This window comes from Megalobrama amblycephala, linkage group LG4, assembly GCF_018812025.1.
Source record: "Megalobrama amblycephala isolate DHTTF-2021 linkage group LG4, ASM1881202v1, whole genome shotgun sequence".
NCBI lineage: Eukaryota > Metazoa > Chordata > Actinopteri > Cypriniformes > Xenocyprididae > Megalobrama > Megalobrama amblycephala.
In genome coordinates this window covers 16,614,271-16,641,093 of record NC_063047.1, presented here as the reverse complement: position 1 = coordinate 16,641,093, position 26,823 = coordinate 16,614,271, and the positions used below count along the sequence as shown (strand labels likewise).

The 26,823-nt window shown below is 37.6% G+C and overlaps 1 protein-coding gene across 1 annotated transcript; it reads left to right on the top strand.

Annotated features, from left to right (window-relative positions):
- The first annotated feature begins 334 nt into the window (after positions 1-334).
- On the top strand, positions 335-26,823 carry f8 (coagulation factor VIII, procoagulant component). The gene is made up of 25 exons (XM_048187955.1): positions 335-543; positions 1,298-1,395; positions 1,490-1,612; positions 3,917-4,129; positions 4,781-4,954; positions 6,615-6,839; positions 6,926-7,175; positions 7,249-7,429; positions 8,971-9,058; positions 9,320-9,537; positions 10,315-10,465; positions 10,580-10,789; positions 11,665-12,784; positions 13,875-14,040; positions 14,534-14,776; positions 16,400-16,628; positions 17,093-17,275; positions 17,739-17,855; positions 17,966-18,037; positions 18,349-18,434; positions 18,885-19,046; positions 19,584-19,728; positions 22,729-22,877; positions 23,648-23,830; positions 25,960-26,823. The coding sequence occupies exons 1-25, from the start codon at positions 395-397 to the stop codon at positions 26,113-26,115; spliced, it is 5,091 nt and encodes a 1,696-aa protein (XP_048043912.1). The 5' UTR covers positions 335-394; the 3' UTR covers positions 26,116-26,823.

Genomic DNA, 26,823 nt, shown 5'->3' with positions numbered 1-26,823 from the left:
TATTTTTGGCCCTGGGCTAAGAATACTGAAGATCCTCTGCTTTAGACACACAATTGTACTTTGTTTCCAGTGATAATGTAATTAAATACTAAGTAAATATAATTAAGACTTTTGGTAGTGCTATTGACAAGCATCACTAAAACCGCTGCTTTTCAGAGGAAAGAAAAAGACATAAAAATAGGCTAGTAGGAATTTACAAAACTGTGCAAACAGTCATCCTTTCTTTCTTTTCTTACTTCATTCTTTCTATGACTCAGACACTCATTATTACTCATCATTATCATGAACATTCTCTCTTTCTGGCTCCTCCCTAAACACTTTTCACATTTAAATGTGTCCTGACAGCATCCCAGCATCACATTCAGTCAGCGTGTGTCTAACTTGAGCTCCAGTGATGAAGGTCGTGCCGTTCCTCCTCTTCCTCACGTTGTGTCTGAAGTGTTCCTGTGTCCTGGGGAAGACTTTGGAGTTCTACATCGCAGCAGTGGAAACTAAGTGGGAATATGTGTTTACAGACACAGCAGATCCTACAGCAAACCAGAGGTGGGCACTTCTATCTATAATAATTACATGCATTACAACCCAAAATGTTTTATTATGCACCATTTATGAAATCTTATTACAGTGTTCTCAAAAAACACAATTGTGTTCAAACTGTGGGATAAACTGGAATGTGACTATAAAGCATAGTGTCATCAGTTAGTCAGTATTAAAAGGAAACAGCTTTGAGAAAGTGTTTGGTCTTTTCATTAGTTGAGATGGACTCAGTCCAGCAACATTCAAGGGCAAAAACTTTGAGGACTGTCCAAATTTCAATTACGCTTCCATAGTTAAACAGAGCATGACGAAAGTTAACTAAGTTTGCATTCAGTGTCGTTAACAGTTTGATTGATCGTTTTAGGGATCAGAAGCCTAATTTAGTTACTTTTTGATAAAAAAATAAAAAGCAGATGCCTGTTATTTATATTTGATATATTCTAGAAGTGATTTTGAGTCCATGAATAGTGCATGCGGTCAGAACAAACATCTTTGATTTGGTGTTTTAGAACAGAGTGTGATAACAGTTCACCAGTGTGAAACCGCAGAGGATTGTTTGCTGAATATGCATATTTCTTGCAACTATTCATAATACTTTATAAGACAGAACATACTGAAATATTAAAAGACAACGTCTGGTACAATAACTGAACATTTTGCATTGCATTAAGAAATTGCCCCTTGTGTGCATTGTTTTATGTTTTATTGCATTGCATTGTGTTGTATAGATGGTTATTTACAGTTTATTCATTCTGAACAGGAAATTTGCATCTGGTGTCCAGAAATACATCAAGGCTGTATATACGGAATACACCGATTCCACTTTTACAACGCCAAAGTCAAAACCTCCATGGGCTGGTCAGTATAAACCCTGCTTCTTATGAAAAACATTAAGATGTTTCGAATGAAACAAATAGAAAGTTAATTTATTTCTGTTTTCCACCTGTTTCAGGTATTCAAGGCCCGACCATCAGAACAGTGGTGAATGACAGGGTTGTGGTGCACTTCAAAAACTTTGCATCACAAGCTTTCAGTATTTCTCCCATCGGTATTCCGTACTGGAAACAATCGGAAGGTAAATCTGATGGAATGTGCTGCGGATTTGCATTAATCTTCTTGGAATTCTATAGAAATTTACATTCATTCATTTAGCAGATGCTTTTATCCAAAGTGACTAATAATTGATGAATACAACAAGTGATTCTTCTTGAGGCAATAAACTTGAGTAATACAAAGATTCAGCCTTCGTTTAGAATTACAGAAGCTTGGTTCCGCCGCTAAATAAAAAAGGTAATTTTTCTCGCAAGTGTGCATTTTTATCAAAATTCTGTGATAAAATTCTCGCAATTCTGACTTTATATCTCACAATTCTGACTTTATAACTCAGAATTCTGACTTTATATCTCACAATTCTGACTTTATAACTCAGAATTCTGACTTTATATCTTGCAATTCTGACTTTATAGCTCGCAATTTTGACTTTATAACTCGCAATTCTGACTTTATAGCTCGCAATTTTGACTTTATATCTCGCAATTCTGACTTTATAGCTCGCAATTTTGACTTTATAACTCGCAATTCTGACTTTATATCTCGCAATTCTGACTTTATAGCTCGCAATTTTGACTTTATAACTCGCAATTCTGACTTTATATCTCGCAATTCTGACTTTATAACTCAGAATTCTGACTTTATATCTCGCAATTCTGACTTTATAGCTCGCAATTTTGACTTTATAACTCGCAATTCTGACTTTATATCTCGCAATTCTGACTTTATAACTCAGAATTCTGACTTTATATCTCACAATTCTGACTTTATAGCTCGCAATTTTGACTTTATAACTCGCAATTCTGACTTTATATCTCGCAATTCTGACTTTATAACTCAGAATTCTGACTTTATATCTCGCAATTCTGACTTTATAGCTCGCAATTCTGACTTTATAACTCGCAATTCTGACTTTACATCTCGCAATTCTGACTTTATAACTCAGAATTCTGACTTTATATCTCGCAATTCTGACTTTATAGCTCGCAATTTTGACTTTATAACTCGCAATTCTGACTTTATAACTCAGAATTCTGACTTTATATCTCGCAATTCTGACTTTATAGCTCGCAATTTTGACTTTATAACTCGCAATTCTGACTTTATATCTCGCAATTCTGACTTTATAGCTCGCAATTTTGACTTTATAACTCGCAATTCTGACTTTATATCTCGCAATTCTGACTTTATAGCTCGCAATTTTGACTTTATAACTCAGAATTCTGACTTTATATCTCACAATTCTGACTTTATATCTCACAATTCTGACTTTATATCTCGCAATTTTGACTTTATAACTCGCAATTCTGACTTTATATCTCGCAATTCTGACTTTATAACTCGCAATTTTGACTTTATAACTCGCAATTCTGACTTTATATCTCGCAATTCTGACTTTATAACTCAGAATTCTGACTTTATATCTCGCAATTCTGACTTTATAGCTCGCAATTCTGACTTTATAACTCGCAATTCTGACTTTATAACTCAGAATTCTGACTTTATATCTCACAATTCTGACTTTATAGCTCGCAATTTTGACTTTATAACTCGCAATTCTGACTTTATATCTCGCAATTCTGACTTTATAACTCGCAATTCAGACTTTATAACTCCCAATCCTGACTTTATAACTCACAATTCTGACTTTATATCTCGAAATTCTGACTTTATAACTCGCAATTCTGACTTTATAACTCGCAATTCTGACTTTATAACTCCCAATCCTGACTTTATATCTCGCAATTCAGACTTTATAACTCCCAATCCTGACTTTATAACTCGCAATTCAGACTTTATAACTCCCAATTCTGACTTTATATCTCGAAATTCTGACTTTATATCTCGCAATTCTGACTTTATATCACGCGATTGTGAGATTATATCTTGCAATTCTGAGGAAAAGTCGCAATTACCTTTTTAATTTTTTATTTCATGACAGAAATAAGCTTCCATACAGAATAGAACAAGCTAGAACATGGAGGGATTAAGGAATAGTGAAAGATTTATTTTAGATTAATTAATTCCAGGCTCCACATTAGGCAAATTGTGTCAAGAAGGAATTCACAGCATCATTATTGGCTCCATTTGGAATTCTGGAATTAATTTGTAACACTGGAGATACTAATAAATTCCAGAGTGCTTAAAGTACATGTGATTTCTTGTTTGACAGTTGTATAAACCAACATATAGTAAGTCTGGGCTTACCCATGGAAAATGAAAGCAAAATGAAAGCAATATCCTGAAATTTACAGCAATATCCTGATATGTTTAAAAACCCATAGTGTGTAAAGATAAACCTCAACATCCTTCTGCTTTCTAACGGCAGGCGCGGGGTACGAGGACTCCAGTTCTGCTCAGGAGAGAGTGGATGATGCAGTGCCTCCTGGTGGTTACTACAAGTACATGTGGGACATTTCCCCCAACTCCGGACCAACCCCATCAGACCCAGACTGTCTCACCTACATTTACTCATCACAGGTCGACATCGTCCGAGATTTAAACAGCGGACTCATCGGGACTATTCTGATCTGTAAAACAGGTGTGACTCTGTTCCTTCTCTGTTGTTGGGATGTGTCAAATATATCAATTTAGAAGTAAAATGTCACTTTAAAGGGGTCCAAGTATGCCTTTTCCCATATTTATCTGTCTTTAGTGTGTAATGTTGCTGTTTGATCATGAAAAAGTCTCTCCAGCAGGAGTTCTTCTCTATATCAGTGTCAGTGTTTCTGAACTCCCTGAAATGGCTCCATTGTAGTCTTGAGTTTTCTTCACAATATTCCTCATTTAAATAATTCATATGCAGATTAAAGGGGCGGGGCCTGGTTGAGTTAGTTAGTAGTGTGTTGAAACTGGCAGTTATGGTAAGGGGCGGGACATTTCCCTAATGACCAATCACAACACACTGCTCCAGCCGACCAATCAGAGCACATTGTGCTTTTCAGTAGGAGGGGCTTCATAGAGACAGGAACTAAACAGAGCGTTACTGACAGACTGGGAAGAGAGGAGCTGCAACAATGGAGAATATGAGGAAAATAATTAATATTCAAGCATCAAAACCTGTTCTAGTAGAGCCCAAAAACAACATCTATACATTGTAAAAAGGCATAATATGACCTCTTTAACCACTGATGTTTTACTGAATGAATATTTGACAATATAAATATGTCCTTTATCATTTGACCTCTCTCAGAGGCTCTGACGGAGGAGAGACAGCAGAAGGTCCCAGAGTTTATTTTGCTTCTTGCTGTCTTCGATGAGAGTAAGAGCTGGTACCAGGACGTGGGCAGAGCTGACAAACTGAAGAAAACATCCAGTCCAACCCAGTACCACACCATCAATGGATACATCAACTCTACATTACCAGGTGCGAAATTACCTCTTACACTACTGGTCAAAAGTTTGGAATAATTAAGATTTTGGAACGTTTTCATAGTTGCTATTCCTACTGGCAAAAGTACCTGCTTTTTGGCGTGTTCGCACTGCAGAAACTGGTAACGATTTTAGTTATAGAAACACCTTTTGGGGAAACTAAATTAGCTCCTACTTCAGAGTAGGGTCTGAGCCAGCACAATGGGAACTACCAGTGACGTAAGTGTACGCTGATTGGCCGAACACATGCTACATGAAACACTGGCACCCATAATTTTTTAAAAGAAACATATATTTCACAAACTAACTCCACAAACATGGAAAACAGCGATTGATGGACCGACGCAGAAGTCCAGGCACTTCTCAATCTTTATGCTAAGGAGGAAATTCAACACTATTTTGAAGAGATCAAGCGAAACATGATCATGTATTTCTGCTCAGCTAAGGGGCATCAACTACAGGGCAAACACTATAATACTTTCATATTTACTTTCTTTGTTTAACAGTTCTAGACTGTTAAACAGATTGTAAACATGGTGTTCTCAGCGCCGTCAAAATAAAAGTCCCGCACGACAACCAGAGCGGCAGGACGTAAGTGATGGCTTACGTCACTTCAGAGTTGTATGGAAGCTTGTGAATGAAAAATGAAAAAAGGTGACTTTTTATCTCACAATTTTGACATTTTTTCTCTGAATTGCATGACATAAACTCGCAGTTGCATGTAATAAATTCAGAATTGCAAAATATAAACTCTCAATTCTGAGAAATAAAGTCAGAATTGCGAGATATAAACTCGCAATTGCAAGAAAAAGTCAGACGTGAGCTTTTTTCCCCTCAGAATTGGACTTTATAACTTGCAATTGTGACTTTACATCTCAATTCTGAGAAAAGAAGTCAGATATTTATATTGTGAGATACAAACTCGCAATTGACCCTTTGCCGGGAGTTTGATTGACAAGTGATCTAACCAATCATAACGTAGAATCTGCCATTTTGTCCGACAAAGCAGTCAGGAGTTATAAGATTAACCTCGGTGGACTTGAACTTGAAAAATGGTGTGTATTGACGTCTTTCCGCATTTGAAACAACATTCCTTCTGATGTTCATGCATGTTTATTTGATGCTCTAAATAACTAGTAGAAAGAGATGATTGGTTCACGCCGCTTGAGCTGAGGCACTACAGTGATCATTAAAGAGCCATAAAACGTTTATTATTGTTTGAATTTCTTAAAACGTTACACAATTTGAAAGCTGGGACATTGTTTAATATCATAAGTAACCTGCTCGGTCTTGTCTGTTGACGTGTTGTCAGTGTCCTCTTTTCTCCGCTATGTATTTTCCACTCTCTGTGGTGTGACAGCGCCATGGCTTGTCGGACAAAGCAACAGTAACTAAGCGGGGCGGGTCTTTGCGAAGGCTCAATTGTGAGAAAGAAAAAGTCAGAACTGTAACATAAAAAGGCACAATTACCTTAAGCTTCCATAGAGTTGCTAATGGCTGTGCGAAAATGGCCTTAAGGGAAAATTTAGTTCTTGAGAGACCGTCCTGGTGGCTAGTTCCTAAGATTCAGCATTGCACTGTTTGGAGTTGATCTGTTTTATTTTACGTGTTGTAATTCTCAAATGTATTCTGCATCTCTGCTCTTGTTTCATCAGGTCTAAACGTGTGCCAGAAGAGCCCGGTGGTGTCCTGGCATCTTATTGGTCTTGGTTCCACCCCAGAGATCCACAGCATCCAGTTTGAAGGACACACCCTAAAGGTGTTCGACCATAAGCGGATAACTGTAGAGATGACGCCCATGACCTTCACTACGGCCCTGATGAAGCCGTCCGCTCCTGGAAAATTTCTGATCTCTTGCAAGATCCATTCTCATCAGACAGGTAAGACTCATGTAAAAGGTTTCGAATTTGAAATCCAAACTTTGTTTTCATGTTTCTCTAATGTTTAATTTAACCCTCCTCTCCAGCTGGTATGAATGCATTCTTCACCGTTGATAACTGCCCTGAACCTGTGGCGGTCCCAATCCCAGACAAGCGATATGTCAAACATTCTGATGACAACGAGGAGGACGAAGACAACATGTTCTCTATAGTGTTCAAGCAAGGAAGCCCTATATCTTTGCTTCGGTCGAGCGCCAAGGGAAGACCTAAAGTGTGGGTCCATTACATCGCAGCAGAGGAGATGGACTGGGACTATTCGTCTCAAAGCAGCGAACGGTACGGCTTGAGCATGTCCTGAGATGAATGAATGTGAAACTGATTGAAACTAATGTTGATTTTCATGTTTCAGGCCTTCGAAATCAGCAGCAGCAGCATCTGAGTGGTTCAGAAAAGGTCCTCAGCGCTTGGGAGGGGTCTATAAGAAGGTGGCTTTCATTGAATACACAGACAAGACCTTCACTGTGAAGAAAACCACCGGCAAAATGCTGATGGGTCCAGAGCTCAGAGGGGAAGTGGGAGATAAGTTTCAGGTATGAAATGTAGATTTAAAAAGATACAGGCATGTGATCAGCTAAAGACAAAAAAAAAAAAGGAAAACCTGAACAATTGCATCACAACCGTTGCGATTTGATGGCCATACAAAGTCATATGATGTTCTCACAACCATGCATTGTCAAAATACATAAAAAAGTTATGGGCAACTGGTGAGTAACACCGATTTTTACTCACACTCTAAAAACTAATTCAGGGGAACGTTAGTCATTACTTAAATATATATATCGTTGTGAAATAAAAAATCAAGTTCTGAAATGCTGTTAGACTTTTTACTTGTAATTGTTATTTTATTGAGCTTGGATGACACACAAATTATGCCTATTGATTCGATATACTATCATGACTTGTCATAGTTTAACATTTAATCAAAAATGTATTTAATTTTAAGTTCTGTTAATGTAAAATACAATCTGATGACGTGTAAACGTGTTTCATTGTTTTGAGTTGTATGAACACTTCTTTTAATTTAGACGAACTTAAGTTAAATGAAACTGGGCTGGGATTTAAATTTCCCATCATGCTTTGCCCATGGCACTTGAAAGGGAGAGTAAATGCTAAAATTAAGTGTTATATAATGTTTTTTGCACAAGATTAATGGTAAGGGAGATTTAGCAGTAATTAGTGTTTTGTTATGCTAATTTAGAAGAGTTAATGTGTTAATGTGGGTTTTTGGAGATTTACCATCATGGTGACGAGCGGTGCTTGGTAAGTTCATGTTACTTAGAAATGCGTTTTATTGTGTCCAAAAAGCGTCTTCACCTTACTTAAAACATTATGTTGGATCAACTTAAATAGTTGCATTCATGTTGACAATTTTTAAGTTCATGTTACTTAGAAATGTTTTTTCATTGTGGCAAAAAAACGTCTTCACCTTATTTAAAACATTATGTTGGATCAACTCAAAATAATGCTTTGAATTAATGTAATTCTTCCAATTGACAAGTTAAAACTTCTAGTGGAAAACGTTTTTGTTGAACCAATGTTTTATTTTTTAGAGTGCATATTTGGGGCTTTGAACTTTTTTGGGATTCTGTGATCGATCGGCCGCAGATCGGTATCGGCTGATAATCACATTTTATAAATCAATCATTAGTTACTAAATTTGGTTGATCTCAAGAATAACAACTTAATAAGAACAACTGATAAAATGTACACCTTGAATGCAATGTAAGTCGCTTTGGGTGTAAGCTTCTTCCAATGCATAAATGTAAATCTCTTTACCTTTATGTTGTTCCGAACATTTATTTCTTTCATGGAACACAAAAAGAGAAATATTATGCTGGTTGTTCTTTTCATCTTAATGAAGAGAATGTGAAAATGTGTGATAACTGACACTTCATCCTGATATTTAAAGTCGCGATTGGAAGTAGTGGCAGATCTTTTCTTCTATATTTTGTGAGTAAGCAGATGAGAGAACAGAAGATTCAAATTCAATTCATTGCTGACTTTAAAGTGATAACTGAGACAATTCAATTTGATGTGATTAATTTTTCACTCTTTTGTATTTCTCTATTAGATTATTTTTAAAAATATGGCCAGTCGACCATTCAACATTTATCCAAATGGCCTGACCAGCGTTCAGCCTTTGAAGACAGCGAACAAAGGTACAAGACATTTCAATTTTTGAAATTTTTATTTTAGTTTTAGTTATTTTAATACTAAACAGAACATTTGAAATGAAAATGAGATATGTTGCCTTGGCAATTTGGTTTTATTTTATTTCAGGTAACGTTTATTTTATTTCAAAGTATAATTCAAAACTAAAAATATGGTGTTAGTTAAAGATAATAACCCTGGTGTCAAATAGAGTTATTCTAGTTAATGGGATGCAAATTAACGTATTTTTCTCTGTTTGTGGGTTGAAGACAAACAGGTGGATCTTCGTTCTTTGGCCGTTCCACCAGGTGAGATAATGATGTACCTCTGGAAGCTGACATCAGAAGATGGACCCACAGATGCCGACCCACGATGCCTCACCCGCTTATACCAGAGTATGGTGGATCCCGTTCGCGATGTGGCGTCTGGGCTGGTGGGACCCCTTATCATCTGCAAATCCCAATCTCTGGACAAAAGAGGCAAAGTGGTGAGAAGAGACCCTGATTTAGGTCTGATTATCTCAACCCAGGCTCACTGGAAAAACGTGCCTGCATGTGGCGTCATTTCGCACAATTATATCACATTGCTTTGTTGCACGTTTTCACTTTTAAAGTGAAATGTTGTGATTGATTGGTGCTAAAAGCACATCCTGTCTTATCTGAAACAGATAAATTTGAATGTGTAGTATATTATATGTATCACTTTTGAAAAGAATGGACCACCTACACTAAAACTAACTGAAAGAGTCAACAGAAGCAAACGTGAGATAAAAAACATTTTCTGAAGCAACCCATGTAATTTTTGCTTGCTTTCTACAAGCCTTTGAGCTCTTTTATCCTGACTCTTGTTTCATGGGACTCGTTTTACGTCACAAGAGCAATGCTGTACCAGGTGAGCTACTGAGCAAGTTTACTCTGTCAGAAAAGCCAAACATATGGAGCTGGTTATGTGATGCAAACTTGAAAATGTATAGCTTTACAAATCATGCACTATGGTAAAAGTGTGTTGAGGTCTATTTTGTGCAAGGAACAGCCGAAAAATAAGTCTTAGTAATAGATAATCTGCCCCTGTAACAACCTGTTGGTGTTTTACTGACACTCGTGTTCATTTCAGTGTTTTTATGAGCAAAAATGTAGGTAAAGGCATGTTTTCCAGTGAGCCTATGTTGGTTTATCAGATGCATGGAAATTATTTTCAATAAATACAAACTATGAGTACAAATATGGATGGTAAATGATCGTTAATGCTCCTAATGTTTTCACAGCTAACTTCAGATAAAGAGAAAAAGCTCCTGTTTACGGTGTTTGATGAAAACAGAAGCTGGTACTTTGAGGACAACATTAAAAGGAATAGTGAAGATCCAACAAGGATTAACCGCAATGATCTGAATTTCTACAATTCAAACGTCATGCACAGTGGGTGTTGTTTTTTTAGTCTCTGGATGTAAAACATGGGATAATCTGTGGTGGCTTTTTGTATTATTATATCTGCATTTTTAATAAATTAATCTTTCTGCCTGTCTGTTTCAGCTGTTAACGGCTTCATGTTCAGTCAACTACAATTCAAGGTGTGCGTTGGCGATGTCATACTCTGGCATGTGGCGAGCATTGGTCTGCAAAGCAACTTCCTGTCAGTCTACTTCACAGGAAATACGTTCGAGAGGGATAAAAAATACGGCACTGTCCTCACACTCTTCCCGATGACTGGAGACACAGTGACCACTGAAGTGGATATGCTAGGTAAGGGTCAGAGGTCAAGGCACACCTGAACGTTACAAATACGGTTTTTACTATATTTTTGATTAAATTAAATGATTGCATACTTTTGACCAGTATTAAAACAAATTAATAAAAATGACAAAAACTCTAAAAACAAAATCTGATTAAACTTTACCTAAAATTGATAAATATAAATTTATAACATAATAGAAAAAAAATCATTTGAACTGACTCGAGCTGAATAACACTATTGCCTTCTCATTTAAAGGGTTAATTCACCCATAAATGTAAATTCTGTCATTAATTATTCACCCTCATGTCGTTCCACACCCGTAAGACCTTCGGAACACAAATTAAGATATTTTTGATGAAATCCGATGGCTCAGTGAGGCCTGCATTGCCAGCAAGACAATTTACATTTTCAATGCCCAGAAAGCTACTAAAAACATATTTAAAACAGTTCATGTGACTACAGTGGTTCAACCTTAATGTTATGAAGCAACGAGAATACTTTTTGTGCACCAAAAAAAATTTATTCAACAATTTCAAAACACTGCTTCATGAAGCTTAACAAATCTTTTGTTTCAAATCAGTGGTTCGGAGCCCCCCAGTGGTGAAACATTGAAATTTCGAAACACTTATGGCGTAACGAAGCCTCGTTTCCTGAAATCACGTGACTGGCAGTTTGATACACGCTCCGAACCACTGATTCGAATCAAAAGATTAGTTGGAAATATAAAAACTGTAGTATATGATACTAAAATAACACTGGTTTGATGACATCAGCTGAAAAAGAATGCCGTTTAGGGGAGGAGCAAACCATGAAAGATTATTAAGATAAATATAAGAATCATGTATAAGAATATGTTCATAAGTCTGATGTCTGATCTTTGTAGGTGAATGGGAGGTCAGTGCATTTGACCCCTCTCTGAAAAAGCTAGGCATGAGTGTTCGCTACACGGTTGTTAACTGTGAAAGAGTTCTTCCCCTGGTGGACAACGAAGACTACGATGACGAATTAATTGAACAGAACTTCCTGACTCCACGGGGCACAACGGGAAAGAACCACAGTATCGCCATCCGTCTGTGCCGAAACAGAACTGTGACTGGCTCTGAGACTGAACGAGTAAACATGAGCCGTGCTTCAGACAATGGGAGACAAAACAGAACCCGTGTATGTGAGATAAGATATGTTCCGGTAAAGCGGGAAAAAGATCTGGATGCGTTATCACAGGGTGGGATTCCACAGGATATTTTGGATCAACTGGAAGAGGAGATGGGTGGAAATTCTTTGGAACGTCAGAAAAGGTCCCACCACAAATTGGAGTCTTACAGAAACAGGCCAGAGTTACCAAACAAGATTGATCCTACAGGCATATTAAGTGCCACAGAAAACAGGGAATTAACAGGGGAAAATCAAAATTTGAATGTTGCAAACATTCAGTCAGATGCAGATACGCACAACAAAACGCATCCAAGTGGTAAAACAACAAATGACCTGTTTAGAAAATTCATTCTTAAAGATACAAACTTGTCGACTAACCTCAGTCAACTTCTAAACAACTCTATGGAGGTCACATCAGAGCGAGCGAGGAATCGACGGGAGCTGTGGAGCGTCAGCAAAGACAAACTCAACAAAGTGGATGTGAAAGTTCTGAGCAAAAACGAGGTTCTGGAAGACTCTGGAAGTGCGGATCTAAAGAGGGACAAGATGGAGGAAAGTTTGAATCCACTTAACTATAATTACAAAGATGCAAAGAAGTTCCAACCAGATTTGGAACCGGTTTTGGAACCAATGTCAAATTCCTCAGATAATCAGACATATGGCAGGAAATCCCTGGAAAGCGACTATGATGATTATAGCGATGAGGGAAGCGTTTTTGGTTTGGATCATCATACTGAAGATAATGTCGGCATTAGGTCAACGGAGTCAAGGTTTCGTAATTACTACATCGCGGCAGAGGAAATCATGTGGGATTATGGGATTAATAAACCAGCTCAGCTCATCAAACAAAGGTAACAATACATGTAAACATATTGATGTGCCACAACCACAATTTTGATAATTTTAGCGGACAATACAAAAGAATTTCTGTTTGGAAATATACAAACACAAACACACACACACGTTATATATTGTATAAAATCAAATTTTTGATGGTGTCGGATTGAATCAAATCCATTTAATTTAATTGTTTGTTTACTAAATTAAATATTTACTTTATTTACTCTTTTTATAGTGCAAAAAACTCCTTGAAATGACACAATGCAATGCTCTTTAAGATGGTGATATTAATATTTTTGCTTTAAAACCAGCCTTAAAGGATTAGTTCACTTTCAAATTAAATTTTCCTGATCATTTACTCACCCCCATGTCATCCAAGATGTTCATGTCTTTCTTTCTTCAGTCGAAAAGAAATTAAGGTTTTTGATGAAAACATTTCAGGATTTTTCTTTATATAGTGGACTTCACAGGACTCCAGACGGTTGAAGGTCAAAATTACAGTTTCAGTGCAGCTTCAAAGGGTTTTAAACGATACCAGACGAGGAATAAGGGTCTTATCTAGAGAAACGATTGGTCATTTTTGAAAAAAAAGTAAATGTATATGCTTTATAAACACAAATGATGAACAAAAATTCCGCCAAAACCACACTTTTTCCGTAAGTAGAATAGGGAAGGCGTAGGACATTCAGCGTAAGCTTTTTGAAGAATACGAAAGTGCGGTTTTGGCGGAAGCTCTTGGAAGGCGATCATTTGTTTATATAAAGCATATACATTTACATTATTTCCAAAAATGACAGATTGTTTTGCTAGATAAGACCCTTATTCCTCGTCTGGTATCGTTTAAAGCCCTTTGAAGCTGCACTGAAACTGACATTTTGACCTTCAACCGTTTGGAGTCCATTGAAGTCCACTATAAGGAGAATAATCCTAGAATGTTTTCATCACAAACCTTCATTTCTTTTCGACTGACGAAAGAAAGACATGAACATCTTGGATGACATGGGAGTGAGTAAATTATCAGGAAAATTTTATTTGAAAGTGAACTAATCCTTTAATGGCCTCCTTAATTGTATTTGCACTAAATGTTTGATGTGTCCACAGGGAGATGCGACGGGGAATGAGAAAATATTTCCCAGCCTATAGAAAGGTGGTTTTCAGAGCCTATCAGGACAGAGATTTCAAGAATCCAATCAAACGAGGAGAACTAGACGAGCACCTTGGCATTATGGGTCCTGTGTTGAAGGCAGAAATCAACGATATTCTTACTGTAAGTTTCTTCATTAAAAGGAGGTACTACAAACCTCTCGATCAAACTGAACATTGCATTCTTACGATGCAGTCAATCTAGTCTTTTCAATAGAAATCATTGGGAATTTCTTGTAAAGGCGAAAGATTTCCCCTTGCAGATTTCGCAACAGTTTCAATCATGTGAATTCTCTGCGCTGACTAATTCTAATTTCTTAGTAAAATAAAGTGTCTTTCAATAAATTTTGTTCCTACAAGAAGTTTCTTTATTAGAAATGTGCTATTAAAAGCCTCTTGATTCAATTGAATATTGCAGTCACATTTACTGTTCTGCTTTTGCCACTTCAATAGAAATCCGCACGATTGGGAACTTCATGTGAAGGCAAAAGCTTAACTAGAAGACACAAATCTCACACACTACTCAAAAATGCATCATCAAAAAAAAAAGCATTTATTAATCAGCAAAGTTTCGGTCCATCGCCCACACTAATTTCTCGCATTTCTCTTCCCACAAGGTCGTTTTCAAGAACCTGGCGTCCAGACCATACTCTTTCCACTTGCATGGGGTGTACGATAAGACACAGGGGAGTTTCAGCCCTGGAACGGGCCCAGAAGGCTCCAAGGCTGAAGATGTACCAGGTGATCCAGTTCCTCCGGGTGAGGAGAGGGTGTACAACTGGAGAATCTCCAGACGACAAGGTCCCTCAGCGTCAGAGTTCGACTGCAAGGCTGGGGCCTACTACTCCAACCTCAACATGGTAATTCAATGTGCAACGCAGGAATCAAAATTAGGTTGGATTTGAGGAATTTGAGGAATCATTCATGTCATATTTATGTTGTCTTTACTCCCTCCTGTTGTGTTGGGTCAGTGTGACCTGCATTTGATTTTCAAACTTCTTCAAACAATGATTAAACTAGTTCTGTCATGACAACTCTCGGAGTGTTTGGCATGGTAATGGATATGATAATGTTGATAAGTTTGGTCTTGGTGGAACAGATCTGCTATGCTGCAGCCGTTGGTTATTGATGCTGCAGAGCAAGTACAGGAATTGCTACTGCCAAAACAGATAAGACACGCTGCTGCTGTACAATAATGCATACATGTAGCAGATCTATACAGGTGGAGCTGGGGAAGGCGGAGGGTTTCTGAAAGTGCGCTATACTACAGCAAATGCTGACTGGTATTTGAAGGTTGAGCAGTGAGCTCATTGGCTACTGATAGAGCAGGGACCAATCAGCTGTGCCCTATAGAGTTTCATGACAGAACTTTTGCTGTGTCCCAATTCGCCTACTTCTACTACGCCCTAAAAGTATGTACTCTTTTTGTGAACACTTTTGAGTGTGTAGCGAAGGAGTAGACAAGTTTTGGGACATACTATCACATCATACAGTTGCATCTTTGCACTCTGTCGCATCTTGTCACCGTAAACTGGCCTGTCAATCATCTTACATCCTCCACCAGACTTCATTTAGTTAATTTCCTACCGTATTGGAGAGAAATGCAGTATCACGTTGATCTGCAGTCGTGGGTCTTTCATGTGGAGAACTCTCCTCATATGCATAATGATGCATTTAAAAGTTAATGGCCAGTCGGATCACATTGGTATTGCAGATGAAATATAACACGGATAACATTAAATAAATATTTTCTATCAGGTTAAACTGATTATTTGTCACTCAAACCTCTCACTGTCAGGCACGCATATCCGTCATGTTTTTAACACGTTTTACTCATGTTTGTAGTTCTGAACTGAATCATCCTCATCCAGAGCGCAATGGGTTGTGGGCAATATTAGCCTTTCTAGTGTGCACGGATCCACACTTCGAAAATCTACCGGAAATAGTAGACCATCCGGGGACTTTTGGCATACACTTTTCAACATACTATGCTTTAGGACACACTTATTTTAATCTCACCTACTATTTAGGATGGATAGTATGGACATTGGGACGCAGGGTTTGTATTTATTTCTTGAAATTTTGTGAATACTTTTAACTTTCAGGGTCATCAGTAAGCATGCAAAGTTTTGTGCATTAGCTTGTTTAGAAACAAAATTGATGAGCTAGTTGTTGTCAGATTTCATTGGTGATTTCAAATATTAAATTTAATCGAAAGCTTGGCAAACAGCTTTGGAGAATTTGATGTTTCCCCATTCAAAGAGATAGGAGCTGCACTTGCATGCCCGAGAGGCGTTTCAAAGATGGCCGCCGAATGAAATGACTTGTCTTAAAGGGACTTAATGGATTTGACCCCTAGGGAATGCATGAACTGATAAAATGTATTGACTGAATGCAATGCAAGCTGTTTTGGATAAAAGCATCTGTCAAAAGCATAAGTGAAATGAAAATAACATCTTCTGTATTCCTCCGGTGTCCACCAGGAGAAGGACATAAACTCTGGACTAATCGGTCCGATGCTGATATGTCGTCCTGGTACCCTCCGTCCACGCGTCATGCTCCAGCCTGACGTGACAGATTACTTTCTTCTCTTCACCACCTTCGATGAAACAAAGAGCTGGTACCTCGACTACAACATCAGGAAGTTTTGCACCCCACCCTGCCAGGCCAAAGTAGACGATTCATGGTTCGAGATGAGCAACAAGTTTGCAGGTACATTATGCCATAATTACCAATGCATTCATGTTGTGTTGGAAATTTCTGTAATTACCAGATGACCAGTCTGATCTGTTCATGTCCTCCATCTCGAAAATTATTTGAATCTATGCTGATAACAACAAATGGATCCATTGTTATTGTGTTACTTATGTAGTTGTTAAACAGCCTTAGAGCCTAAACTTTAATGCTTTAATTCATCAAAACAGTAAACAGGTTCCATGTACCCAATTTTTGTAAATATAAAGAAACATTTTGGAAATGCATTGATTAAAAGTGACACGTGTACATTAACATTTATGCATTTGGCAGACGATTTTATCCTTACATTGCTTTATACAGGTATACATTTTATTGTTCATGCATTCCTTGTGAATCGATCCCATAACCTTGGAGATATATTATGAACTGTTATAATAGCTACAATATAATATTGTGTTGTGTTTCATGGTTACTTGTAGCTATTAACGGCTACGTGTCAGAAACGCTTCCTGGCCTGATAGTTGAACAGTACCGGATGACTCGCTGGCATCTTCTCAACGTTGGGAGTCAAGGCGAGTTTCACGCTGTGCACTTCCACGGACTGCCGTTCGGAGTCGGAAAAGATCAGGAACACCGCATGGGAATTTTCAATCTCTATCCCGGTAAACTATACACAAATCCTTCACACGGCACCTTGCATGCCTGTTTATTTTTGGATTTCAAATGACAATTCATTAAACATAATTTGGGCAATCTTACAGCAAATCTACCATTCAAATGTTTGGAATAATCAAGATTTTTTAACGTTTTTGAAAGAAGTCTCTTCTGCTCACCAAGGCTCTATTTATTTAATGAAAAATACAGTAAAATCAGTACTATTGTGAAAAATTATTAAAATTTAAAGTAATTGTTTTCTATGTGAATATATAGTAAAGTGTAATTTATTCCTGTGATCAAAGCTGAATTTTCAGCATCATTACTCCAGTCTTCAGTGTCACATGATTCTTCAGAAATCAATCTAATATGCTGATTTGCTGCTCAAGAAACATTTCTAAATATAGATATTTGTGGAATCGATACACCCTTTCTCTCTTTCAATATCAATAATTCTGTTTCATTTCGCAGGCGTTTTTGGGACGGTGGAGATGAGGCCAGCCATCGTAGGCACCTGGTTAATCGAGTGCACTATAGGAGAACATCAGATGGCCGGCATGAGAGCCAAGATGCTGGTCTACAACCCACGTAAGAGCTTTTCATTTTCATTCATCTTTCTTGGCATCCTGTTTCTGCAGTCATGTTTTGAATCACTAAATAGTAAGAGGCACCTGAAACTGATTGATTTTGTTTAACAGGATGCATTCAGCCATTAGGAATGCAGTCAGGATGGATTAACAACAACCAAATAACAGCCTCTGATCACTATGGTAAGAGCATCAAAGTGCAATATAAAAACCACAGGGTTATAGTACGATGAAAGTATTCAGATGTCTGATGTGTGCAATGGATTTGTTCAAACTCCTAAGTAATTTGTCCAGCAACGTTTGTGCCCCACACATGAATGATTCATCAAATCATGTGTTTTATTGAGGAGAAATATGTTAGGAATAAGTCTTATAATAGGATTTTCACCTGGTGCAAATCCCATAGAAAATTGGGAGTGGGCTCTTTTGACTTCAAAGCCATAAAATCTAGTATTTTAATACAATTATTCATTGAAATGCCATTTCTCTTAAAGGTGACTGGAGGCCCGGTTTAGCCAGACTCGAGTTATCTGGATCTATTAATGCCTGGATGGGCAGAGGCATAGATTCCTGGCTCCAGGTAAAATAAACTATGTGTTTGCAGAGATAACATGCTGTACTTTGGCTCATTTTTTTAAGGAAAACATGTCCTGATTTATATGTGGCTCATATCACAGACAATATTGACTCTTTGCACCACAGTCATTCAGTCAGTCTTGACACATTTTTCTTTCATTCTCAGCAAGACAATGTTTTGAAATACTATAAATAGATAGTTTTAACTTAACCTTTGCTTCAATAGTGTGTGGAAGAGCAAGAAAAAGAGAGAAAACGTGTAGGATACACAACAATTCCCTATTTTAGGCAGGGCATTTATGATCATGAGAAAACCTGAAAATAGTTTTATGGAAATGTCAAGGAAATTAATTAAATCTTAATCTTGGCATTTCTGTAGGGAGGTATTTATTTAATCACTAGAAATAGCTCCAGTAGTAATCCAGTTCTGTTTGTTTTTGTATGTGTGTTTTAGGTGGATCTGTTAAAGCCCATGCTCCTCCATGGTATTCAGACTCAGGGTGCAAAGACCTCGATGGGTTTGAGCGAGTCTTTCACTATTTTGTACACCATCAGTTACAGCACTGACCAGGAGAATTGGACCATGTACAGAGGAAACTGCACCAAGTCATCTTACGTCAGTATCAACATCTGAATTTACATCAAAACAGACTGATTTAAAGGGGCCATATTACACGCTTTGCTTTGTAGGATTTCATTTTTACCCCTCCAGTCCTCTTATAATGTTAGCAAATGTTTCTTTCACCGAAATCAAATATAATTTAGCTTTGCCGTCTACAGAGCAATCTCTACAGAAACCCTAAAGGGACACGGTGGTGGAAAAAAAGTCTTAATTAACTACTAGATTTAATTCACATATTGACTTAGTATATCAGACTCTTTTTTGATTTTCAATAGAGTTACTAGTTTATCCCTACCACTTTTCTGGTGATAATCATTATATTTCAAGAGCTATTTTTAGAAAAGAATTCTATCTGGCCACTTAAAACCTCCCGAAAACAAAACCTCCCGAAATCTCCCACCCCTTAAACATCACAATCTTTAAAAAATGCAAGATGAAACTCACACCAACATCATTTTTTCCAATGAAACTGTTTTGGTTTGATTTCAAAAGGAAGTGCTGCCCTGATTATAAATTTGACTATTTTTACAGACTTTCAATGGAAATATGGATGGTTCCAGAATAAAAGAAAACTTATTTTCTCCACCCATCGTGGGTCGCTACATCAGGATTCACCCAGTGACCTTCAAGAAGCAGCCCACCCTGAGGATAGAACTGCTGGGATGTGACCTCAATAGTGAGTGAACACACACCCACACACCCACACACCCACACACACACACACACACACACACACAGAGAATGATGAGTCTTGTCAAATCACAGCATTGTCTAATGTTGAAGAACTGAAGGAAAAGATAAAGACGATACAATCAATGCACCAACTAGAAAACAAGTCAACTGTGAGATAATAAGTGAATAATGCAAAGCACATTTCTTGTTTGCCTCTGTATGCCATTTTTATCAACATGAAGCTATTTAAAAATGTAAATCTGAAAGCTCTTGATGTTTTTGTTTGTTCATGAGAGTCTTTCATCCTGCTGGAGCATCAGAAAGATTCACTTCCTACTTTCATTCAAGCTTCAAGGCTTCTAAATACAGCGGTCCGTATGTCTGCTCTCTTCTGCTTTCAAACACTTTTTCTCCCTTCAAGCATCAATTGCAAAGTCCGAAGTTTCATTATAAAAGAGAAGTATGAGTAATTAAAGTTTGAGAGAGCTGAATAATGCATGTGTTTCTGCACATCTAGAAACACTTCTCCAAAACAAGGCCCTTGCAGTATAGATGTTTTTCAGACTTAGGCCATTTTTACACAAGTGCATTTTCGTTTTAAAACACACAAGTTCTAAATCTACAACGGTCAGGTGGTACTCCCAGTCTACAAGCTGTAATTACGAGCTCTACGAGAACGTGAACACTTTTCACAAGCTAAAATCTCGCAATTACAGGAGTTACGAGGTGGCGTGAACACACCTTGAACTGCAATCTTTGCTGGCTTAACCTACATGCGCAAGAGGCAACCGTTTACACTTGTACGCACATGCCCAGTGTGCATGAACGGTCATGTGACATGCATTTTCGGTCGTGAAGTATAGATGGAGATCGTTTCTGAAACGCTGTGGAAATGCCAGTGTAGACGAGGATCGTTTTCATTTTAAAACGCTGTTTTAAATCAAAAGCGCAATAGTGTAAATGGGCCTTAGGGGAAAAAAAGGTTTATTGGGCTTCAATATAGAACTCTAAGAGTGTGTTCACACTTGTCATGTTTGGTTCGATTAAAACGAACCCTGGTGCGTTTGCTCTGTTAGTGCGGTTCATTTGAACATATGTGAACGCTGCCATCCGAACCCTGGTGCGCACCAAACAAGCGGACCGAGACCCATCATTTCAGCAGTCTCGGTCCGCTTGTTTGGTGCGCACCAGGGTTCTTCCAAAAGAACTCTGGTGCGGTTCGAATGATATATGAACGCAACACGGAACAAAGACAGGAAGATGAGACCCTGAAAAGTACAGAATCGTTTTTTCTCGTCATAGTCGCAAGTTTGCCCATCACAGGCATCAGACGCGCATCTCCAAGCAGCAGATCGTTTGTGTGTGTGACGGAAGGATTCCCGACACTGTTTTGACTCCTTTACGCATTTTATAAGCTCTTCACGAGTTCCCAGCTGGCCAAAAAATCATATGCAGGCTACACACACACACAACAAGCGCATTTACCTCAGATGTTTGGTAAGTTCCGTCTCAAAAAAAGCAATACGTCAAAAAATCCGACCAATTAGGTTGTGAATGTGTCCCTATGCCTTTAGGTTCGGTATCTTTTGGTTCGGAGATAAAATTGCCAATCTGAACGCTAATCAGACTAGGACTAATTTTTTTTTTTTTGTTGTCCGGACCAAATGAAGCAAACGAACCGAACTACAAGTGTGAACGCACTCTAAAGGCCTTTGCACACTGAGTCCGAAATTTTCGCATGCGTTTTTTCGTATTCGCAATCCTAAAAATTTGTCACGCATAGAGACCTTGCACACTGAGTCCGATGCGTATTAATGAATGCGTTGCGGAAAAGAAAAAAAGAAAAAAAAAAACGCAAAACAAAACGCAAAACAATACAAAATGAAGTCTTCAAGCAGTGAGCACGATTAGTTGTCTTCTCTCTCCTCACGATTAGTTGTCTCCTAAAAAGAGAAAAAGAAAGAGGAAATATTGGGTCCATTCAATCCCGAGATTGCATAGGGAGAAAGGAGAATTCACCTCATCAAGGAGCTGCGGGATTATCCAAGTGTTTCAAAGATTACTTCAGGATGTCAGTGGCTCAGTTTGATGCTTTACTACTGGCACAATCTGTCTTTATATTCAGTCTCTTTGTATTCCTCACGTTGTTTGTCATTCAGTGCTGCTGTTTTGTGCTGTAGAAGACGTGGATCAACTTGTCAGATGGCATTCTGGATTTTTGGGTTCACGTACGGTGGCTCTGAATTGTCAAAACGTCTCTCAAAATGCGTGCCACGGATGCGAAAAACGCAGAAAATCGAACCTGATCCGAATATTTTTTTGACGGACGAAAGTTTCGGAGGCAGTGTGCAAACGTGACTGACATAACGTCGAATTTATTTTTTAACGTGCGATGCGAATTTGCATGCGAATTTGTGTGCAATGACCTTAAGCGTTCTTAAGTCAATTTTAAAGAACTCTTTATGCCAAAAAGGTTCTATATAAGAAATGTCTAAAATGATTGCAAAATAGTTTCATGTTTAACAGGTCATTTAAAAAAATTCTAGTGATAAAGTATGTTTACAAGCTGCTTAATTCATAAAATTGAATCAAAATAAAAAATTACTTAAAACAAAATTAAGAATACATCCATAAAATGATGCCATGATGGAACTCCTAAAAGGTTCTAAATATGAAGCGTCTGACAGAATCCTTTAAGGTTCCATATAGAATCTTTTCATCTGACACTGTGTCTACACCGGACGCGAGCGGCGCGACACGACTCGTCAAAAGACAATAGAACCCATCATAATCAGTGATATTGTCTACACTGACACAACAAATTCCTGACAGTAAACGGATTCCCCGTTCTATTTCTGACATACTCCAAGTGCTTTGCAACAGTCAGATTGTCGAATTCAGAGTAGACAACAGTCGCGTTTGGTGTAGACACAGTGTAATGAATGAAATTCATAATAACACTGCTTTAAACCAATAAGAGCATGTTTGTTTGTGTGTTCCTCAGGCTGTTCTATGCCATTGGGAATGGAGCGCAGGTCGATTCCCAGCAGTAGCATCAGCGCCTCCTCGTTCTTAAACAAGTGGTTACTGTCCTGGAGTCCCGACCTCGCTCGACTCCACCAGGAGGGACGAGCCAATGCATGGAGACCCAAGGTATCCATCTGTCAGTTTGTCTGTCTATCTATCTATGTATATATCGCATGTTTTCACAGAGTGTAAGTGAATTTTCTCTCTACCTTGTGTGTGTTTTCTAAGCCCATTGTGAGTGTTTCCTCTGCCCCGTCTGTCCTCCATTGTCTTAATCCCTTAATGGTTTTTAAGTTATTGCTCTTTCTATTTCCTCTTTGAACAAGATTGCGCACAAAGAGCCAAGCACTGTCATCGAGGTGGATTTATGAGTTATTTAGAGCCGTTTAGTGTGCCGCTCTGCTCCACATGCAATTATGTTCTGCATTATAACTTAACATTTATACCTGCAGAAATCTGTGCTTCTTAAAGGAAAGTGTTGTTTATTTTCCCAAAAAATATACAGAGTCAAATAAAAGTAAATAAAATCTAGAGAAAAACAGAAATGGAATGGAATGCTCTGCCAGGACGTTATCCATTAAGTTTACGGGCGTGTTCTTTAACCCTAAAACTGCCTAATGCCTAATTCAAAACACGGATAAAACACCTGGGAAAAATCAATATGGAAAATTCCTTCATGTTAACACAGTACATTGGGCCCTATTTTTACAGCCTTTTCTTAGAGTGCAAGCCATTTGTATGTAGATTTATGCACATTCCAACTGCTCATGGGTGTTTGATGAACATTTGAATGTTCACACTCAGAGAAACAATGTATAGAAAATAAATATTGTTCAACTGTTCATCTTATATTTTGTCTTATCATGTCTTCCCCCTCTTCTTCTCTCTTTCTACAGAGTAATAACCCTCATGAGTGGTTACAGGTGGACTTTCTCTCAATGAAGAGAGTGACTGGGTTGGTCACACAGGGGGCTCGATCTGTCCTGAAACTGATGATGGTCACTGAATTTACCGTCTCCATTAGCAACAACGGTCACAGCTGGACCAGTGTGAAGGAGCAGGGCACAGACAGTGACAAGGTATGGCTATATTTGTGTGTATTAGCTTCTATTAATAATCAGTTTTACATTCCTTTACTCCCTAAAATGTAACTAATTGTGTTATGGAAAGTAATGCATTACGTTACTTTTGCATTACTTTTCCACACCTCAGCTGGGCTTGTTTGATCATTTAATAACATAAAAAACACAAAAGTTCTATTTTTGGCAAATGTTAAGGCCGTTTCACATAATAAGTGAAATGAATATGCCTCAGGCTGAAGCAAATGCAAATTCATGCCTGTACAGTAGAGGGCGCAGCTCAAACAAGCCTTTCAACCTAAAGTAATTTTTGCTTATTAATATTGTTGAATTGCATCATGGAAGGTTTAGCAGCAAAGACTTAATAAAGTGAGATTAAATACATAAAGTATATTTAACATACTTATTTATTGCAGGTTTGCTTAATGTTCTGAGTTTGCATTTAACTGTTTTTATTCATTTTGATTTTGATTTTGATTCTGAATCTGTTTTTGTCCAAATGAGATGAGAAATTTCTCACATTTAGTCTAGAACTACAATAACAATCATGTTCACACACAACGCCTCTGCGTTTACTCACGAATTCACTCAACATGGGGACAGGAGAGCTGTCAATCAATAAATGGAAAAACAAAACTTGTGTTATTTAAAAAAGTAACTCAGATATTTTGTTGTAAATTTAAAAGTAAAGCATTACTTTACTAGTTACTCGAAAAAGTAATCTGATTACGTAACTTGCATTACATAACCTCAACACTGCTAACAAATTATTACGATTTAACTAAAATAAAGGAACAAATTAATAAATCATGGACAAGATTTACTAAAACAAAGCAATGAATTAATAAAACAAGGAAATAAATTCTTAAATCACGGCCAAGATGCATATATATAATTTCCCACATGTCATGTGCAGGGCTCCATAAAAATGGCAAGAAATACAAAGACAGTACAAGAACACTGCTATGTTGTGTACCATGTTGAGGAGCATTATCAGATTGTGAGTGTTTGATTGGCTGGAGACCAAATCGACCTCCAATAACTTTAGACCCGCCCCCTCTCTCTCTACACCAATCAGAGGGCTGCAGTAATGATTATGAGCAGCTGTTGGTGTGGAGGTCGAGTATAAAGTCCATTGTTACAGAACAGGGGAATGTAATATGTGTGAGAACTGACTGTTTTAGCAAAATAATTGGGATAATTCTAAGATTTCATATTTCTCTTAAGAATAATATATGAAGAGTTTGGTTCCAAAACGCGATAAACGCCATTTTCAAAAAATTGAGTTTCCACCAAAATCAGTATTGTATCTGGTCGGTATTGAAAAGTCATTTATTAATTTTGCGCAAAATGCGATATCCGTCGTGTTATTCTGTCATGTTTTCTCCCTTTCTTTCCAAAACGCGACAAACGCCAGTCTCCCTTCTCTGCAGAACGCGATATATCCGCTCAACCGATCACAGCGCTCCATTCCACCCACTGTAAACATTGAAGGCTTTTTTAAAAGCCGTTTTTAATAACAATGTACTCGGCAAATGTGTTTATTTAACCGTGCGGTGGCGCCAGATACTCTTTAATCGGTAATGACAAATAATTTATAACATTAACAAGATTCATTTTGGGAGCGACGGCTGAATGTATTTTTAGTAAAATGCCTGTATATAAGATAAATATTGGCAAAGTTTAGACTCTGTCATGTATATGAATCAACTTACTTTGTTGTGTATTTTCAATTTGAAAAATAACTTTTATATTGATGGATTAATTGCATTTTGAAAAAAAGTGTCATGGATTTATTGCATTTTGGGGAAAAAAATAATACGTTTTTATAATAAACTTTTTAAAATCAAAATGTAGATTTGAATTTTTTATGTTTTTATAACCAAAAGATGCTATGTGAAAGTTTGAAACAGAAAATAGTGGTTTTCATCTTGCCACTTTCTTGGTAAAGAAAACACCTTTTTACTCAAATTAATCAAAATGGAGTTATTGCGTTTTGGAACCAAACTCTTCATATATTCATTCAGTATGGTTCCCTTTGCATTTCTTTTGATTTTGGGGTGACCTGGACATGTTCTTGATGGATTTCAGGAGTCATAGTTTCATGTTTCTTTTTCACCCTAATGTAGATCTTTGAAGGAAACAGTGAGCATGATGAGGAGGCTCTGAACATGTTTGATCCGCCTCTGTTCGCACGCTTCATACGGATTCACCCGAAAGGCTGGGTCAATGATATTGCCCTGCGGCTGGAGTTTTTGGGCTGTGATACTCAACCAACACTTTGAGCAAAAGCGTTATACTTTTAATAAGACGTGTTTTTTACTACATCTAAAACACACGGCTCTGTTCTAAACCCTAGGAAGCTATCTAATGCCTGCATACGTTTGCATCATAACTGTAATGGAACCTCATAAGTGACTGATCTGAAACATTTTTCATGGGTAGCAACATAATTAGTGCAAAATAATGCCCAAGTTTCAATTTTTGTCAATTTTTAGTAACAAATAAAATCATCAACATTGCCCTTGACCACCTACTAAGCTGGTTTTGTGCAATTGTCAGCTGCCTATGATGCCTATAATGCTGTCTAGTTAGGCAGCTCACATAACACTACATAAGTGGATCTCTAGAACAGGTTCTTCATGTGATATGATCATTTATGCGTTTTAAATCTGTTAAGAATTATTGTAAGATATGAGTGTTGTTCAGATCAGTACGCTGCTCATTTTACTGTCTGCTTTTGAGACATTATTCTGCTGAGGAAATAAACTACCAATATCTATTTTTCTAGTAAATGTACCCATGCATATCAAAAACTCATGGAAGATTATTTTTATGGTTATTATTAGATGTTTGTATATTCTGGTTTGGATTAACTACTGAATCTGCCGTATGCTGTACTTTTGAATTTTGCACTGTGAAACAGGAGTGAGATTATTATTTTATAAAATATTTAATGTTTAATTGTGTAAATAAAAAGACTATGAAAACAC